Source organism: Pongo pygmaeus, chromosome 15 (genome assembly GCF_028885625.2).
Source record: "Pongo pygmaeus isolate AG05252 chromosome 15, NHGRI_mPonPyg2-v2.0_pri, whole genome shotgun sequence".
Classification (NCBI taxonomy): domain Eukaryota; kingdom Metazoa; phylum Chordata; class Mammalia; order Primates; family Hominidae; genus Pongo; species Pongo pygmaeus.
The window spans coordinates 18488233-18505602 of NC_072388.2; the positions used below are offsets into that span (position 1 = coordinate 18488233).

Here is a 17370-nt window from a genome sequence, read left to right on the forward strand (position 1 = left end):
GTGTTGGTGTGATAGTCTGTTTCAAAGCAGAAGGGTACTAGGGATGAGGGACAATGGTCTGGAAACAGTATGAGGACACGTGCACCACCTCCAGGCCCAGTAGTACAATGGGTGTGGAAGGGAAAATGCCACCACTACCGAGGTGATAGAAGCAGCAGAGTCCTCATAAGAAACCAAGTCTGAAGAGCATAAATGTGACGGGAACGTTCAGGGAAGAGGTTGAGGCTACACAGAATTTGACTAACGACTGGCCATCAGTTCCAGAGGGCACAGTGGAAGAGCTTCTAGAGTTGGAAAACGTAGGCAGATGGAGACAAAACAGAGTGGAGATACATGGTTATTAAGTGTAAAAGATGAAATGACTCAGTAGTTTAGGACTAATTGTGATGACTGATATCAACATCAATAAGATAAAGGGTATGAGATTTGTTCTGTTGTTTGTGGTAGGGAGGGATGTACATCTGCGGGCATTCCTCAAGCCTGCCAATGGATGTGCATGTAGGAGAAAGTATATGGAGTACAGGCAGTTTTACTCTAGAGTTACAAATTAGACCAACCTCCAGGCTGTTTGTTTGTTTGTTTGTTTTTAAGAGACAAGGTTTTATTCTGTCACTCAGGCTGGAATGCAGTGGCTCAATCACAGCTCACTGCAACCTCAAACTCCTGGGCTCAAGCTATCTTCCCGCCTCAGCCTCCCTTGGAGCTGGGACTACAGATGTGCGCCACCATGCCCAGATAATTTTTAAATTTTTCAAATAGATGGTGTCTTGCTATTTGCCCAGGCTGGGCTCAAACTCCTGGGCTCAAGGAATCCTCCTGACTTGGCCTCCCACAGCGCTGGGATAACAGGTGTGAGCCACTGCACCCAGCCTCCAGGCTATTTTGAGAGAAGTCTTGTATACCCACTTCAAAGAATTTAAATGAGAGGATGAATGTAAAGCAGTTAGCACAGGACCTGATACTAAAATAATAGTTATGATAATACTATTGTTGCTAGGCACAATGGTATCCTTACTCAGGAGGCTGAGGTGGTAAGACTGCTTGAGCCCAGTTTGAGACCAGCCCGGGCAACACAGCAAGACTCCGTTTCTTTTTTTTTTTTGAGACGGAATCTTGCTCTGTCGCCCAGGCTAGAGTGCAGTGGCTCACTGCAAGCTCCGCCTCCCAGGTTCAAGCCATTCTCCTGCCTCAGCCTCCCTGAGAAGCTGGGACTACAGGCACCCGCCACCATGCCCGGCTTATTTTTTTTAATTTTTAGTAGAGACGGGGTTTCACCGTGTTAGCCAAGATGGTCTCGATCTCCTGACCTCGTGATCCGCCCGCCTCAGCCTCCCAAAGTGCTGGGATTATAGGCGTGAGCCACTGTGCCAGGCCGCCAAGACTCCATTTCTTAAAAAAAAAAAAAGATACCTCATTCTTGGTTCCACAGCAGCAGGCTCCAACAAGAATTTATCCAGCACCAAATCTATATTGGTCCTGAACAACACAATCCAATCACCAACATACAAAACCAAAAAACCAAAAATATTTTATTGCTGAGTCATCTTGGGGTTCCATAAAGGATCCCAAGCCTTGCCTGGAGTCTATAGCTTTGCTAGGACTCCCATGACATCAGGATAGAGATTGAGGCACAGGGTCCTTTGGGTTCCAGTTAAGGAACTAGCTACTCTGATTCTGTTAATCTTATTAGTCCCTCCAGGTCACCTCTACTTCATCTGTCCGATACCTGTGGAAAAACAGAAGAAACATGGTGGAGAGCCGGCCCTTAACACCTTCCATTCTTCTTGCCCTCGTGTTCCTGGACTCTCTTCCCTGCTGTTTTTGTCTATGTCCCAATAATCTACCCTCACCAAGAGGTGAATCACTCACCTCTGTGTAACCCCAGAATCACTGAGTGGGGTCCTGTGTCCGGCCCGAAACATCTCCCAGCCAGCCTGGGCTATCATGGCTCCATTGTCAATACAGAATCTGGGATGCAAGAGATACGAAAATCGGGATCTAAGGTGGAAAATCACTGTAACAGGAGAATTAAAAAAGAAACCAAAGGGAAAGTGTCTTTACCTCTCATCTGTAGCAAAAAGCCGGGCTCCACGTTCCTGGCACATTGTTGCCATCATCTCCTGTAGCCTCACATTACCTACAGAGAGGTAGGGAACAGGATTAGCTTAGTTTTAGCTATCTCTTCATGGTCCAGCAGAACACGTCATGTGCACTTACTCAGAACAATGACTAGGGGACCGGGGCAAGGATTGGGAAGCCTACTCCAAACCCTTAATGATTTAGAGTATCAGGAGGAAGACACACCGTGCTAAGAACAGGAAAGAGGAGCACTTCAATGATACATACACCCCACTCCTCCCACAATGAGGGCCTCCTGGGAGCCACAATGTGCCATGGCTCGCTCTGTGACCTCTACCAGCATCGCAAACACAGTTTCCTGTCGGGGACAGATAAGGAGAAAATATTAGAGGGCATCCCAGATTAGTTCTGCTCTACAATATAAAACCTCCTCCAGCCCCAACTTTCTGTCCCAGCTTGTTACTGCATTACCTGCAGGGAGAAACACAGATCCTCAGGAGTACACTCGCCTGTGGCCAGCATCCGATGGGCTACATCCTACAATTAAAAGGAAAAACAAAAGAATCAACAAATCATGGTTTTGGGATTACATGAGAGCAAAAATTAATGCATTCAGAGGGTCACCACGTTTCACCACAATTCAAGTTACCCGCACACCCTGTACCACATTGCCTTCACTGGCATCATGGTATAGAATGAGCAGCATTCATTTAAGATGCAATCATTACTTTTTGAATGCTTGTCCTGACATCTCTCACCCCTTACTTACCCTGCTTCATTTTTCACCTGTACTCATCATCATCTGGCACTTCATTATTTTCCCCTTTCTTATCTCCCCCACCCCCCCCATTTAGAATCTAAGCTCCACGTAGGCAGGGATTTTTGTTTTGCTCCATGCTGCATCTCTACTATCTAGAACAGTATCTGGCACACAGAGATATTCAATGAATACCTTCTAAATGAATTTACCCAGCATATGATATGGACCAGTACTGTGCTATATGAATACACTGAGCTATACGAAATACAATGGTAAGTAAAACAGATACGCTTCATTCAAAAAGCATGAAAGTGCCCGTCTCATCACCTCTCTCACCCTCACCTCAATGAAAGACAGGATCCCTGAGAATGAGACGTCCATCCCCTTTACAGTGTATGGCAGCTCAACTAGCTTCTTGCCTCTATGTGGGAATAAGCATACGAGGCACTAAGCCTACAGTCAGCTGGCTTCTCACCCTCCAAAGCCCCTCCCAAATTTTGTTAATATATACCGTATATGGGGAAATCCCTGAAGCCCCAGCAGCCAGCCTGCTTCCACCTTATGTCCCCTTACCGCTTTGCCATCTGTTCAATGTTGTATCCTGGACTTGGGTCATTAGAAATCTAGCAGAACAAAAAAAATAAGGAAGGAGGGAACGGAAGAGGATGAAATCAGATATGCAGGAAGCATAAGAAGCTTATTTACTATTTCCTCCCTCCACCTCCATGGCTTCCCAAAAATTCACCCACATTTTATGTTCTCTGCAGCCCCACTGGCTTACCTTCAGCACTCGAGCGAAACGATCCAGACAATTACCCACTGCAATATCGATGGTTTCCCCAAAGATACGGTAACGATGTTCCGAGTATGCAATCACCTAAGGGTGATGAGGATGTCCATGAAACCCCAAGTTTGTAAAGAGGATTATTTGGCTTTGGGAGAAAAACATAGCAGAGGATCAACATGACCACCAGGGCTTCCAATAAGAAGTGGAAGAAAGGTGTCTCCCAACTGGTGAATGGGTACTTTTTACAGCTCTGATTTGAGAAGAAATCTGTATACCCTGAGGATTCCAGGAACAGATTCCTAAACAGTCTAGGTTCAGGCAGAAATAAATTGTCATTTCAAATACATTTGTTTTCCGGCTTAGAAGTTCCTAATACATCCCTTAAATGCAGTCTTGACAGTAGGGAACAGGCTTTTCTGCTTGGAGGCAGAGAACATGAATCCTTCTAAATTATGACACAGTGGCAGTGGTATTTGTTTTTTTGAGACACGGTCTCGCTCTGTCTCCCAGGCTGGAGTGGAGTGGTGTGATCATAGCTCACTGTAGCCTCCACCTCCTAGGCTCAAAGGATTCTCCCACCTCAGCTTCCTGAGTAGCTGGGCTACCATGTGTGGCTAATTTTTATATTTTTGTAGAGATGGGGTCTCACTATGTTGCCCAGCCTGGTCTCAAACTCCTGGTCTCCAGCAATCTACCTGCCTCAGCCTCTCAAAGTGCTGGGATTATAGGTGTGAACCACCGTATCCAGCTGGGCAGTGGTATTTAGAACCAAGAAGCAGAGTTGAAGAACTCAAAAATCTCATATGGAGTCAGACGAATGGCCCAGCCAAGTCAGCAATGGCAATTCACTTAAGGCCATTTTTCTTTCTTTGTTTGTTTTTTCTGAGACAGAGTCTTGCTCTGTCGCCCAGGCTGGAGTGCAATGGCATGATCTCAGCTCACTGCAACCTCTGCCTCCCGGGTTCAAGCAATTCTCCTGCCTCAGCCTCCCAAGTAGCTGGGATTACAGGCACCCACCACCACGCCCAACTACTTTTTTGTATTAAGGCCATTCTTCATGTGTGACCAACTTTTAGCACAGAGAATATCTGTCACCTACTGACACATATGCTGCACACTTATAACACCGACGGCTTCCTACGAACCTTAAGAAGTCCCTTTCCCTTCCCAGTGCTGTTAGGGATTTCTTCCCTTTCTGATATAGATCTTAATCTGCTGTCAAAAAGATAGTAACAAAGGAGAGGGAAAAATCCTGCCTTTCTGCTTCTGCTATCCACTCCTCTCCACCTAATCACCCTCCCTGTTTCTTACACCTAAGCAAACATTAAAAGAGAAGAGATTTCTTCCCTTTCTGATATAGATCTTAATCTGCTGTCAAAAAGATAGTAACAAAGGAGAGGGAAAAATCCTGCCTTTCTGCTTCTGCTATCCACTCCTCTCCACCTAATCACCCTCCCTGTTTCTTACACCTAAGCAAACATTAAAAGAGAAGAGGAAGACAAAACCGTCACTGCTCCTTTTCATCAACTCTTGTAGCCTCCATTATACTTTCCACAACCCAAGTCACTAACCTTGTATGTCATCCTTCAGGCCTCAACCAACTACTTGCCCTCTACCTGCTGAAGTTTCTGCATCGTTTTCATGGGAAACATGTGCCTCATCTTCCCGACACAACCCTTTCATGAGCTGGGGACAATGCTGAACTATTTCTAATGATAACCAAGTGTTCTGTTGGAAGGGAATCCAATCCCAACCTTAAAAAGGTCATATAAGGTAACCCAAACAACTTTAGCTTCACCTATACATTTAAAATACCTTCTGGCTGGGCACGGTGGCTCACGCCTGTAATCCCAGCACTTACGGAGGCCGAGGCAGGTGGATCACCTGAGGTCCGGAGTTCAAGACCAGCCTGACCAACAGGGTGAAACCCCGTCTCTACTAAAAACACAAAAAATTAGCCAGGTATAGTGGCGGGTGCCTGTAATCCCAGCTACTCAGGAGTAAAGAATAGTTTGAACCTGGGAGGCAGAGGCTGCAATGAGCCAAGGTTGCACCATTGCACTCCAACCTGGACAATAAGAGCGAAACTCCGTCTCAAATAAATAAATAAATAAGACAAAATAAAATAAAATACCTTCTATAATTTACAAAGTATTTCTTAAAGTTATTTATATTTCTAAACTCTTAGAATAACAAAGTCTACATAATCGTTTCCAGTAATATAAAAACAAAGCATGTAGTTGCCCTAAAATAAGAAATCAGGTCGCGTCCTTTAGTTGTTTTTTTTTGTTTTTTGTTTGTTTTTTTTTTTTTTGAGACAGAGTTTTGCTCTTGTTGCCCAGGCTGGAGTGCAATGGTGCGATCTCAGTTCACCGCAACCTCCGCCTCCTGGGTTCAAGTGATTCTCCTGCCTCGGCCTCTGGAGTTGCCAGGGTTACACGCACCCACCACCACACCAAATTAATTTTTGCTATTTTTAGCACAGATGGGGTTTTGCCATGTTGGCCAGGCTGGGCTCAAACTCCTGACCTCAGATGATCCACCCGCCTCGACCTCCCAAAGTGCTGGAATTACAGGCACGAGTTGCCGTACCCAGCAACCGTTAGTTTCAATTGCTAAGATTTATAGAAAAAATAAGCTTCGAAATAATGCAAGATCTTTCAGCTATTCATTGTTTTGAAGACTTCAATCCTTTTCAATCCCATTCATTCCTTTCCTGAAGTAGAAATTCCTAATCTTTATAATCGGATATAAAGTCTGATCATGATAAGCCATCTAGCGTTCTGATCACGCTGCCAAAACCCGCAATGTTACAAACTCTGTTGGGGGTTTTCTGGTCTACGGTATTTTAGGTTCAGATGAGTCCATCTTTGTTCCTGACATTGCCACGACTCAGGCAGAACAAAGAAGATACTGGTTCAGTGCCTCAGAAATTGAGATGGAGTGGGTGGAGCACTCTAAATACCTGCGTGTTTCCTCCACTCACATACAACACGGTTGGGCTGGTGGCTCCAGTGATGAGGCGGCCCATCTCAATGTGGCCTATACAGTGGTTCACACCCATCAACGGCTTATTCCATAGCTGGGCCACAGTACGGGCCACAACAGCCACAGAAACCAGTGGGGCACCCATGCCAGGGCCTAGGGAGAGAGAAATGGAAGTTATAATCCTAGAGACTGGAAAAAAACAATAGGTGGGGGAAGTAAGGGATGTGAGGTGGGGTAGGGGTAGTGATGGTGGCAGAGGTAAGGTGTTGGCTATTTTGACCTAGCCAGGTTGCAGGTATATTCCTCCATCGTTGACCACTCTCCCAGCCATACCCTTGGTGTACGCAATGCAATCGATATCCTGGGAGGTTAATCCAGACTCTGTTAGTGCCTCCTGCAGCAGATCTAGGATAACAGCTCGGTGATGCCTGGCTGTATCACCTGGAAGGAATCCTAGAAAATGAACATAGGTCAGAGATCACAAGGACTTTCTGTAGCAAAGGTAGGTAGGAAGTTAAAGAAAGCTACAGGAGTTTTAGTGATGTAGTAAGAGTCCTTTCACTTTCCCCAAGCATCCCATCTTCCACGTTTTCAGATCTACTCTTTCCGGCTTCTATATAGGCTGTTCAACTTTCAGAAATGCTCTTCTTCTTACCCTACTCAGCCTTCAGGTCTCAATGCAAGTGGTATCTACCTCATACCCTTTGGTGATTTTTTTTTTTTTTTTCTTTTGAGACAGTCTCAGCTCTGTCACCCAGGCTGGAGTGCAGTGGCACGATCTCAGCTCACTGCAACCTCCACCTCCTGAGTTCAAGCGACTCCTCTGCCTCAGCCTCCCGAGTAGCTGGGACTAGAGGCGACACCACCACGCCCAGCTAACTTTTGCATTTTTAGTAGAGACGTGGTTTCACCATATTGGCCAGGCTGGTCTCGAACTCCTGACCTCGTGATCCGTCCGCCTCGGCCTCCCAAAGTGCTGGGATTACAGGCCTCAGCCACCGTGCCCGGCCTTTGGTGATCTTTCTCTGTGACCCTACAGAACTCTATGCATGATGATGTCATTTATTTAACATAACAATTATAGCATTATAATTTTCTATGATTTGCTCAGCTTAATCATGAGTATCTCAAAGCATTGAGTATTTTATTTATCTTTGTACTCCCAGTGCCCAAGTGCCTAGAGGAGTGAATGCTAAACATACATATATATTTCAAATGAGTAATCTGTCACAACATCACCTGTTCAGGGAGGCTTTTCAGATACATGCAAGTCAGCTGCCCTCTCCTATGTATGCAAGTGTTTGAGGGGAGAATAGGCAAGATATAATAGCTTATTTAAAATATCAATTAAAAGTTGTAATGTGTTTTGTACTTTTTTTTCTTTTGAGACGGAGTTTCACTCTTGATGCCCAGGCTGGAGTGCAATGGCACCATCTTGGCTCACCACAACCTCTGTCTCCCGGGTTCAAGCAATTCTCCTGCCTCAGCCTCCCGAGTAGCTGGGTTTACAGGCATGCGCCACCACGCCCGGTTAATTTTTTGTATTTTTTAGTGGAGACGGGGTTTCTCCATGTTGGTCAGGCTGGTCTCGAACCGCAACCTCAGGTGATCTGCCCGCCTTGGCCTCCCAAAGTGCTGGGATTACAGGCGTGAGCCACCACGCCCAGCCGTGTTTCGTACTTTCATCTAATCTTCAAGACCTAATGATATAAGTATTATTCCCATCTTAAAAACAAAGACCAGGCCTGGGCGGTGGCTCACGCCTGTAATTTCCACACTTTGGGAGGCTGGGGTGGGCGGATCATCTGAGGTCAGGAGTTCGAGACCAGCTTGGCCTGGTGAAACCCCGACTCTACTAAACATACAAAAATTAGCTGGGTGTGGTGGCACACACCTACAGTCCTAGCTACTTGGGAGGCTGGGGTAGAAGAATCGCTTGAATCTGGAAGGCAGAGATTGCAGTGAGCCGAGATCTTGCCATTGCATTCCAGCCTGGGCGACAGAGAAAGACTCTGTCTCAAAAAAAAAATTAAAAAATAAAGGCCAAATGTCCAAAACAAAAATATTTAATATGAATATAGCAAAGCCAGCCAGTTCTGTCTGACATGTAAGCCGGGAGTCTTTCCACTCTCATCTCTCTACTCATCCTAGAATATTTCAAAAAATAAATTTTTTTTAAAAAGGGAGTGTATATTCAGGGCAACTGGAATCTATACTCCTGCTAAGCGTTTTTTAAACAGAATATTCCGAGTCCATCTCTATTATACTTTTTATCATGCTGTAGTATAAACATCTATTTGTATGTCTGACTCCACAGCAGTATAACATCTATTTCTGAATACTCAGCACATAAAATGCGCTCAGTAAAAGGTAAATGAACTCATCAGATCCACGTCCAAGTGCTTGTAACTCTTCTAGTCATCAGCCTTGTGACGTCAATAATGTCACATAATTTCAATGAGACTCGGATCAAAAGCTGCACCTCACTAGTATTTAGGAAGATGGAAGGCTGATTCTGTGCGGGGAAGTGCGCGGAAAACTCTTAAGTCCCCTACTCACCCACCTGTGCCCGGAGGTGTGACATAAGTCCGCCGCGGGTTCGCCAGCACCTTGCCATCCCGCACCACACCCACGCCAATCTTATTGGCGCTGCCTTCAAAACCCAGCACCGCCGGCATGGCGGAGCCTGGGAGAAAACGCCGACAGCACGCCTAGCAATGTCAGGAGCTGTGGAGGTCCTCACTAGTCCGCGCTGGGCCGCAGCTTTCCGGAGCGCAGAGGAAGCTGGCCTGCCTGCAGATAGCACTGGGAGCGACACCGCAGAACTCCCGCGAGCCGAGACCCGCCAAGGCCCCTCCAGGGACCTGTCTTCCTAACTGCCAGGGACGCCGAGCCGACTCTGTGCGTTATATTCCTATCCGTTTTCCTATCTCTTTCCCGTGGTCCAGCCCAGCCTTCTCCACTGTTTTTTTCCCTCTTGCACAGTTAGACTCTTAAGTCAGTGTCACACAATGCGCTGCGCATCTGGCACAACGATAAACAGCCCGAGGGAGGGTTGGGGCCCTAAGTCTCCTGGAGAATTAGAGAAGGGAGGCGAGGCTAAGCGTCTCCGTCACGTGGTGTCAGACAGACCAATCACGCGCATTCTCCGGCCGCGTGAAGCGTGCCTCTGACCACGTGACCAGGTCCGCTACCCACGTGGGGGCTCAGCGCGCACCCTTCTTTGTGCTCGGGTTAGGAGGAGCTAGGCTGCCATCAGACCAGTGCAGATACGGGGTTGCTCTTTTGCTCATAAGAGGGGCTTCGCTGGCAGTCTGAACGGCAAGCTTGAGTCAGGACCCTTAATTAAGATCCTCAATTGGCTGGAGGGCGGATCTCGCGAGTAGGGTACAAGGCACTATGAAATGATCTAGTTTCGTGGGTGAGGGGCTGAAGGGCCTATGATGCACGGAGGCGGGGAAAGGATTTAGAGATAACATGGTTTGAAAGGCGGGACCTGGTGCGGGGACGCTTTTGGGAGGAGTCTTCTCCCCAGCCTTAGCTGGTTTCATGATTTCTTTGCGTCTGTAGGCGACGCGGTAGAAATATTGCTTCGGTGGGTGACGCGGTACAGCTGCCGAAGGGCGTTCGTTACGGGAATGCCGAAGCGTGGGAAAAAGGGAGCGGTGGCAGAAGACGGGGATGAACTCAAGACAGGTAAGAGAATGAAATGAGCCCTTCTTCCTAGAAGCTGCGGCGGGGGTGTTTGTAATTCCCTTGATGTACGGTAAGTACGGGCCGACTCATTTTTGCAGGGGTTTGTGAAGATGCAGTAACCGTAGGCTTTCGTTGGGTCTGTAATTAACCCCGGATCGTAGTTGGAAACCACCAGCTTTTTGTCAGTATATATTACTCATTTTATAGAGCCAGAGGCTAAGAAGAGTAAGACGACCGCAAAGAAAAATGACAAAGAGGCAGCAGGAGAGGGCCCAGCCCTGTATGAGGACCCCCCAGATCAGAAAACCTCACCCAGTGGCAAACCTGCCACACTCAAGATCTGCTCTTGGAATGTGGATGGGCTTCGAGCCTGGATTAAGAAGAAAGGATTAGATGTGAGTGGAATTTGAGGGGAAGAGACATTTTTTGGTATTGAATGGTCTTAGGGTTTAGTCACCCCTTTTCTCCGTTTAGCCTTCAGGCTATTTTATTTTTCTCCTGCCCGCAGTTTTCTGTGGGGCTTCCCCAGTCTTGCCAGTTGTATTTCCTAAATGTCTGTTCTTTCACTTCCATTGCCATTTTCTTTTTTAATGTTCTCTCCTCTTCCCAGAATGTTGCAAAAACCTCTTTACTATACTTCCTCCATTTTATCTTCAGCCTGTCCTCCATTCCATTAACTATAGCTTAAAAATCTTAGCTTGCTATCCACTGCCTATAGAAAAAACACATCTCCTTAGTATAGCATGTAAGACTTTCTTACCTCTCTATATTTGTTGTCATTTATCTAGCTTAGAATTGTTTAAATATTGTGCTGCTTGACTCGAACTCCTTAGGCCAAGAGACTGTTTAACCTGTGCATATCTATGACTTAGCATATAGATTATTCAATAAATGTTCTGCTGAACTGATAATACATTTTCCACCTTTCTTTTCACTTACAGTGGGTAAAGGAAGAAGCCCCAGATATACTGTGCCTTCAAGAGACCAAATGTTCAGAGAACAAACTACCAGCTGAACTTCAGGAGCTGCCTGGACTCTCTCATCAATACTGGTCAGCTCCTTCGGACAAGGAAGGGTACAGTGGCGTGGGCCTGCTTTCCCGCCAGTGCCCACTCAAAGTTTCTTACGGCATAGGTGAGACCCTATTGATGCCTAATGCCTGAACTCTTCAAAACCAATTGCTAATTCTCCATCTCTGCCCCACCTCGATTGCTTTCCCTTTTCTTACAGTTTTTTATGCTAATTCTGTTTCATTTCTGTAGGCGAGGAGGAGCATGATCAGGAAGGCCGGGTGATTGTGGCTGAATTTGACTCGTTTGTGCTGGTAACAGCATATGTACCTAATGCAGGCCGAGGTCTGGTACGACTGGAGTACCGGCAGCGCTGGGATGAAGCCTTTCGCAGGTTCTTGAAGGGCTTGGCTTCCCGAAAGCCCCTTGTGCTGTGTGGAGACCTCAATGTGGCACATGAAGAAATTGACCTTCGCAACCCCAAGGGAAACAAAAAGAATGCTGGCTTCACGCCACAAGAGCGCCAAGGCTTTGGGGAATTACTGCAGGCTGTGCCACTGGCTGACAGCTTTAGGCACCTCTACCCCAACACACCCTATGCCTACACCTTTTGGACTTACATGATGAATGCTAGATCCAAGAATGTTGGTTGGCGCCTTGATTACTTTTTGTTGTCCCACTCTCTGTTAACTGCATTGTGTGACAGCAAGATCCGTTCCAAGGCCCTCGGCAGTGATCACTGTCCTATCACCCTATACCTAGCACTGTGACACCACCCCTAAATCACTTTGAGCCTGGGAAATAAGCTCCCTCCTCCTTTAAACACTCTTCAGAGAAATCTGCATTCTATTTCTCATCTATAAAAATAGGAATCCTCCAACCAGGCTCCTGTGATAGACTTAGAGTTCTTTTAAGCCGAAGATTTTTTATTTGAGGGTTTTTTGTTTTTTAAAATAAATTGAACAAAGACTACTAATGACTTTGTTTGAATTATCCACATGAAAATAAAGAGCCATAGTTTCAGCCTTGCTGTCTTTGTGTCTTACCCCTTCGTGGGGCTACACATTCCCTTCCTCCTTATATTTTCATGCACACAAGTTAACAACTGAAAAAGCATAGAGTCATGACCTTATTTATTTACAAGCACAGGATAAGTCCCTAACCTCCCCCAAAGACTGAGCAACCCTACCCAGCACAGTTAAATACTGCAACTAGGGGGGGCGGGTAAAAAAGGTCGAGAGGAGGAATTAAGGGAAATACAGGAATAGGGGAACATATCCCACATTAAATAGTTATATACACATCAGTTCCTGTGGTTCTGTACAGAGCAGCGGCTGACCCCACCCCCACAGGACACAATGTGGGGAGAGGAGACTGAGGGTACTGAGGCCAGAGCCAACCTCTGGTGAAGTGCAATAGCAGCAGCAAAGTCCTAATGGTGCACAAGAGGGAGGGGAACCCCCAGGGCTACCCACCCCCACCCTGCCCTGGAATGTGTAAGGGACAGGAATGGCTCTCAGGGAGCACAAAGGAAGGACAAGGCTGGAACCGTCTTTAGGGCCCAGTTTTAAGGGCAACGTTTTGCCTACTTCACCCTAGACACAGCAACCCTTGGAGGAAAGCAGATGGTCAGCAGTGCTCTTATCTGCCCCTCCAAACCTAAGTGAGGGCCTGGTTCCTTCCTACCTCTCCCCAGGGAAAAGGAAGGCAGCTGCTTGGCTTCTTTACAGAAGCCCCGGGAGCCTTTAACTACCCCAGCTCCCTTCGTAGTGTCACTGTCCCCACCAGGGAGGGGCCAGGCACAGTCTGTGGGTCATCAGGCTCAGGAGAAGTTCTGGACAGGGTGGCTGACCTTCATACAGGCCCAGTAAAGGGCCCGGCCCAAACACAGCACAGCCAACAGGATGACAAATGCCCAGGCTGCATAGATGCCTCCATATCGCCGTGCATGCTTCCATGTGCCAAACTGATGAAGATAAGGAGGGAGAAGAAAAGAAAGATGGGGTTAATGCTGGTCTCCACTACCTCCTATTAGTTCTAAGAACAGTAATAACTCACGCTTCAGTCCTTGTTCCTTATCCACACGTAGCCACCCTCAGGGACCTTCTTAAAGGCAGAGCTGATCAGCTCCCTTCCCCTAGGTGTAACATACTCATCCCATTGCACACTGTATCTCAGATTTTCTTAATATGTGACAACTGAGCCAGGTTTGCAAATAGCAACTCTTAAATTAAGAATTTCACTGTCCTATCCCCATCCTACAGAGAAAGGAAGGCTGTTTTTCACTCTTTTAGTAGTAATAAAGTCTGCTTGATCAGCCACCTTGCACTTTAGCTCATCCATATCTTAAAACAAAACAAACTACTCCCCCAAGTTTCTTCCACTTTTTTTTAGGGTAGCAATTTCCCAGATCTTAGCCTATGGAGATGAGGCTGCAGAATGAAAGAGGTTGGGGCAAGGGTACTCACGGCAAGGCCAGTGGCAGTGACTGCCAAAAGCAAGCCAAGCAAGAAGCAGCAGATACATCTCTTACGTGGGTATCTGCGCCCAATAGATGACCTGTGGGGAGGCAAATAGAAATGGATGCTTTCTATGGCCTTGTAGTTTTTACTCCATACATCAACCAGCTCAATCCCTAATCACTTACACTTTCCTGCAGTGAGGACAACGTGCCAAGGTGCGGTCTGTGAACTCTGTCCACTATGGAGAAAGAAAACGAAAATAATAGCACAAACAGGGTCCCCCTCAATGAGAACCTTGGGGTGGGGATGCAGAACATGTTCCCATAGGACAGACCTTTCAGGGGTCATTACCATTACTCCAAGAAATATACTCGAAATGACTCCTAGTCTCCTTTCCCCTCCCCTTCCCAATACCCCTTCCTCACCAGAAAAGTATTCTTGCAATGTCCACAGATAACCCTGACACCCATGGGTTGGGGTTCTGGACTCAGAGGTCCGGGATGCACAGGCCCCAGGTTGATGATTCTTTTGCTATACAAAAGAAAAAGACTTGTATTTTCTTTCTTTTTTTTTTTTTTTTTTGAGACGGAGTCTCGCTCTGTCGCCCAGGCTGGAGTGCAGTGGCGTGATCTCGGCTCACTGCAAGCTCCGCCTCCCGGGTTCACACCATTCTCCTGCCTCAACCTCCCGAGTAGCTGGGACTACAGGCGCCCGCCACCACGCCCGGCTAATTTTTTGTATTTTTAGTAGAGACGGGGTTTCACCGTGTTAGCCAGGATGGTCTCGATCTCCTGACCTTGTGATCTGCCCGCCTTGGCCTCCCAAAGTGCTGGGATTACAGGCGTGAGCCACTGCGCCCGGCAAGACTTGTATTTTCAAACTTGTGTTTGAAAAATTTTTAATCCTAAAAATCTTCACACAGTCCCTGTTTCACATACCCCACTCCCTGCCTATTAAGTCACTCGACTTCTCTGTACACTTGATACTCTGTCACCCAACTGTATACCCTCAAGAATCCTTGAGAAAGAAAGAGCACTGTTTAAACTTCAGGTCCCCAATTCCCCTCCGACCTCAGGATAACACACCCACTCCCCAAGGCTGGGTCGATTCTCCGAAACGACATCATTTCATCCCAATATTTTTATTGAGAAATGAGAAAGACCGCTATAACATTCCTGAGGCACATGCTTCAAAGCCTTTTCTCCTAAATAAACACTAGGCTCTCTCACCTTTACATTCTCTATATATGCTCATCCTTTTTTGACTTTCCAGTTCCCCACTTAGGCCCTTCCCCACCTTATGCCTCTTACCAGTAGGGCCGAGGGCATGCAATCCGTTGGGATGTCACTTTGCAGATAAGGAGACAGTTACAGGGGCATCGAACATATTTTTTCCCTGGGGGTGCATTCTTGATTGGCTAGAGAATAACAGGGTCATCAGCAAGCAAACCTCTAATCCCAATCCCCTCCACTTCCCTCCAAAAACACTTTATGAGATCAGAAAAATAAGGTGCTAGCCAGGAAGGAGAAATAAAAGAAAGACTATATCATGAGATTTGCAAATAGGAACTAGGCTAGGTGTGAAAGTGAGAGAAAGTAAACATTAGCTTTGGTGAGTGGCTTCTGGGGAAATGGCTGTGTGAGACACCTAGAACTGAAACCTGGGTATCATCAAGAGCACTTGGCTAACAGTCGGAAGGTCAGGGTCTAGAACCAAGACATCAGAAAGAGGATCCAGGAAACAGGGCCCATTTCATAGATATGTATAACTCACGGTGGCTTCATTGCAGACACCACATTTGACTACATGCTGATGCATCTTGCCTTCCACGTTGATGAGAGATTGGCAGACTCGGCAGGTGATCATAGGGGCACTCCCACTGTCCGGGCTAGTTAAGGGTGAATAGGGGGGTGGGTCCTCCCCAGGCAACACGGCTGGATGCCCCTCGGGAAACGGGGGAAATGCTGGAGAGGAAGCAAATAGAAGGGCTGGGATCACTTACACCCCCACTGATGCTCCACAGTGGTAGGGAAGTCTTTCTGATCTTCAACCCTCTGACCAAGCTCGGAGGGCTTCTTATAATTGGCACCTCTATCAGGTTGCTCAGAACCCCCTTCCGTCCCTAGGCTGTGATCGCGATTACGGAGGGAAGGAAGCCTCGCCGAGTCACAGGTGCAGCAGTCCCGCACCTGGCGACTGGGACCCGCCTCCGCCCTCGGTCCCGCCCCCTCCCCGGCTCTCAGAGTACCCCGGGGAGCACCTCGGACCCGCCCCGGCTTACCCTGGGGCGGGGCATGTTTACCGGCTCCGTACGGTGGTGCGGAGGGGGTCAGGCCTCCCCCGGGCCCAGCCCCACTCCCGCCGGGCCCCACTAAACCGTTGCCGCCCGCGCCACCGTCGATGGGCTCAGACAGCAGCGGGGAACGCTCTCCATCTGCCGCCATGGCCGCCACCGCCGCCTCCCGCTCAGGTCGGGGATCCGGCTCCCTTCGCCTCTGCCGTCACCGCAGCCACCGCCACCGCCGCTACCGGGTCCCCAGGGCGCCTGCGCGCCGCGCGCCCAGCTCACTCGGCAACCAGTGGCCTGCCCCGCCCCGTTCCGTCTAACAGCACGTGATAGGCTATCCCCGCCCGGGTCATGCTATTATTCGCGTAGATAAACCAATTCCTGGTCCTGTGAAGGCACCTCTCCTTTTCCATTGGGAAGCGACGCACAAACGTCAACTGTCACATGACCTGCCAGATGCTGCTGGGCTTGCAAAACCTGCACGTGACTAGAGGTTCTGCAAGCTATTGGGAGCGACGCCCATCGCGCTACCTCCAGACCAGGAGGTAGGGCTAGGCTGCGTCTGCTCAACTGGTCACGTGTTTCTGGAAGCTGCACGGCCCCTGTTGCTCTGCTCCTCATTCGTTCAAAGACACCACTAAAACACTTTTCTCCGGCTTTGCGTTATAGCTGGTTTCCTATTGGCTGGTGACTTTCCTTCTTTCGTCCTGTGATCCTAGCGGCGCAACTGCATTGGCCCGAACTTAGCGCCAGAACATGGGGGGCGTGGCTTATGCATTTTAAAGGAGGCTGGGCGGGTGCAATAAAGGAGTGCGGAAGCTTGGGATCTTCTGAGCGGGGAGAAAATGGACGGTGGGGAACGGTAGACAAAGTTAGCTGTTCTACTCAAAGAAGTACCTTTAAAAAGTCAGAGTAATGATGTACCAGGAGGAAATGTATTAAAAAGTTAAGATTATCACTCCAGCCTTTGTCGCTGGAGTCACTTTCGGGACAGGACACAAGACTGGGTTTTCCTGGAAGCTGTCCTTACAGAGCCCCGTCTTTCCCCATTGCTGATCAAATTGTTAAATTATCTTTTCATTAGTGTCTCCACTACCAGAAGATTTCATCGTTTTACTAAAAAAAAAAAAAATTCAATAGAGATGGGGTCTTGCCTATGCTGGACCCAAACTCCTGAGTTTGATCTCCCGCCTAAGCCTTCCCAGTAGCTGGGACTACAGGGGCAAGCCACCGTGCCTTTACTCAATTTTATGACTACCAACCTTTAACATACGCACATATTTGTTGATTGGATTAATCAA

At 47.7% G+C, this 17370-nt stretch overlaps 3 protein-coding genes across 7 annotated transcripts; 1 reads left to right on the forward strand and 2 right to left on the reverse strand.

Moving 5' to 3' along the window:
• Positions 1–1503: 1503 nt before the first annotated feature.
• On the reverse strand, positions 1504–9435 carry OSGEP (O-sialoglycoprotein endopeptidase). Its single transcript, XM_054448367.2, has 11 exons — positions 9178–9435; positions 6948–7067; positions 6592–6767; positions 3621–3716; positions 3413–3462; positions 3182–3260; positions 2551–2616; positions 2347–2437; positions 2062–2137; positions 1870–1968; positions 1504–1726 (listed from the first exon to the last, which is right to left on the reverse strand). The coding sequence occupies exons 1-11, from the start codon at positions 9290–9292 to the stop codon at positions 1687–1689; spliced, it is 1008 nt and encodes a 335-aa protein (XP_054304342.1). The 5' UTR covers positions 9293–9435; the 3' UTR covers positions 1504–1686.
• Positions 9061–12343, forward strand: APEX1 (apurinic/apyrimidinic endodeoxyribonuclease 1). Of its 4 annotated transcripts, none has more exons than XM_054448369.1 (5): positions 9061–9515; positions 10185–10310; positions 10518–10705; positions 11252–11444; positions 11573–12343. In XM_054448369.1, the coding sequence occupies exons 2-5, from the start codon at positions 10253–10255 to the stop codon at positions 12088–12090; spliced, it is 957 nt and encodes a 318-aa protein (XP_054304344.1). In that variant the 5' UTR covers positions 9061–9515; positions 10185–10252; the 3' UTR covers positions 12091–12343. The 4 variants fall into 4 exon arrangements, with proteins under 4 accessions (XP_054304344.1, XP_054304345.1, XP_054304346.1 ...); XM_054448370.2 differs by lacking the exon at positions 9061–9515 and adding an exon at positions 9786–10001; XM_054448371.2 differs by lacking the exon at positions 9061–9515 and adding an exon at positions 9797–9945.
• A 93-nt stretch (positions 12344–12436) lies between these two features.
• On the reverse strand, positions 12437–16646 carry PIP4P1 (phosphatidylinositol-4,5-bisphosphate 4-phosphatase 1). 2 transcript variants are annotated; one of them, XM_054448373.2, is made up of 7 exons: positions 16064–16646; positions 15556–15746; positions 15093–15199; positions 14208–14313; positions 13968–14020; positions 13789–13879; positions 12437–13286 (listed from the first exon to the last, which is right to left on the reverse strand). In XM_054448373.2, the coding sequence occupies exons 1-7, from the start codon at positions 16224–16226 to the stop codon at positions 13143–13145; spliced, it is 855 nt and encodes a 284-aa protein (XP_054304348.1). In that variant the 5' UTR covers positions 16227–16646; the 3' UTR covers positions 12437–13142. The 2 variants fall into 2 exon arrangements, with proteins under 2 accessions (XP_054304348.1, XP_054304349.1); XM_054448374.2 differs by having other exon boundaries at positions 16085–16499.
• Positions 16647–17370: the final 724 nt, after the last annotated feature.

What these genes read in the sequence shown, in the direction of transcription:
- APEX1 (XM_054448369.1), top strand. Translation starts at nt 10,253, where the DNA reads ATGCCGAAGCGTGGGAAAAAGGGAGCGGTGGCAGAAGACGGGGATGAA. An exon ending in TTAAGAAGAAAGGATTAGAT is followed by an intron (nt 10,706 to 11,251) that starts GTGAGTGGAATT and finishes TTTCACTTACAG; the next exon opens with TGGGTAAAGGAAGAAGCCCC. An exon ending in CAAAGTTTCTTACGGCATAG is followed by an intron (nt 11,445 to 11,572) that starts GTGAGACCCTAT and finishes TCATTTCTGTAG; the next exon opens with GCGAGGAGGAGCATGATCAG.
- PIP4P1 (XM_054448373.2), bottom strand. Translation starts at nt 16,226, where the DNA reads ATGGCGGCAGATGGAGAGCGTTCCCCGCTGCTGTCTGAGCCCATCGAC. An exon ending in GCATGCCCTCGGCCCTACTG is followed by an intron (nt 14,314 to 15,092) that starts GTAAGAGGCATA and finishes TCTTTTGTATAG; the next exon opens with CAAAAGAATCATCAACCTGG. An exon ending in ATTGCAAGAATACTTTTCTG is followed by an intron (nt 14,021 to 14,207) that starts GTGAGGAAGGGG and finishes CTTTCTCCATAG; the next exon opens with TGGACAGAGTTCACAGACCG.
- OSGEP (XM_054448367.2), bottom strand. Translation starts at nt 9,292, where the DNA reads ATGCCGGCGGTGCTGGGTTTTGAAGGCAGCGCCAATAAGATTGGCGTG. An exon ending in ATTGAACAGATGGCAAAGCG is followed by an intron (nt 3,261 to 3,412) that starts GTAAGGGGACAT and finishes ATTCCCACATAG; the next exon opens with AGGCAAGAAGCTAGTTGAGC. An exon ending in CTTTTTGCTACAGATGAGAG is followed by an intron (nt 1,969 to 2,061) that starts GTAAAGACACTT and finishes CTTGCATCCCAG; the next exon opens with ATTCTGTATTGACAATGGAG.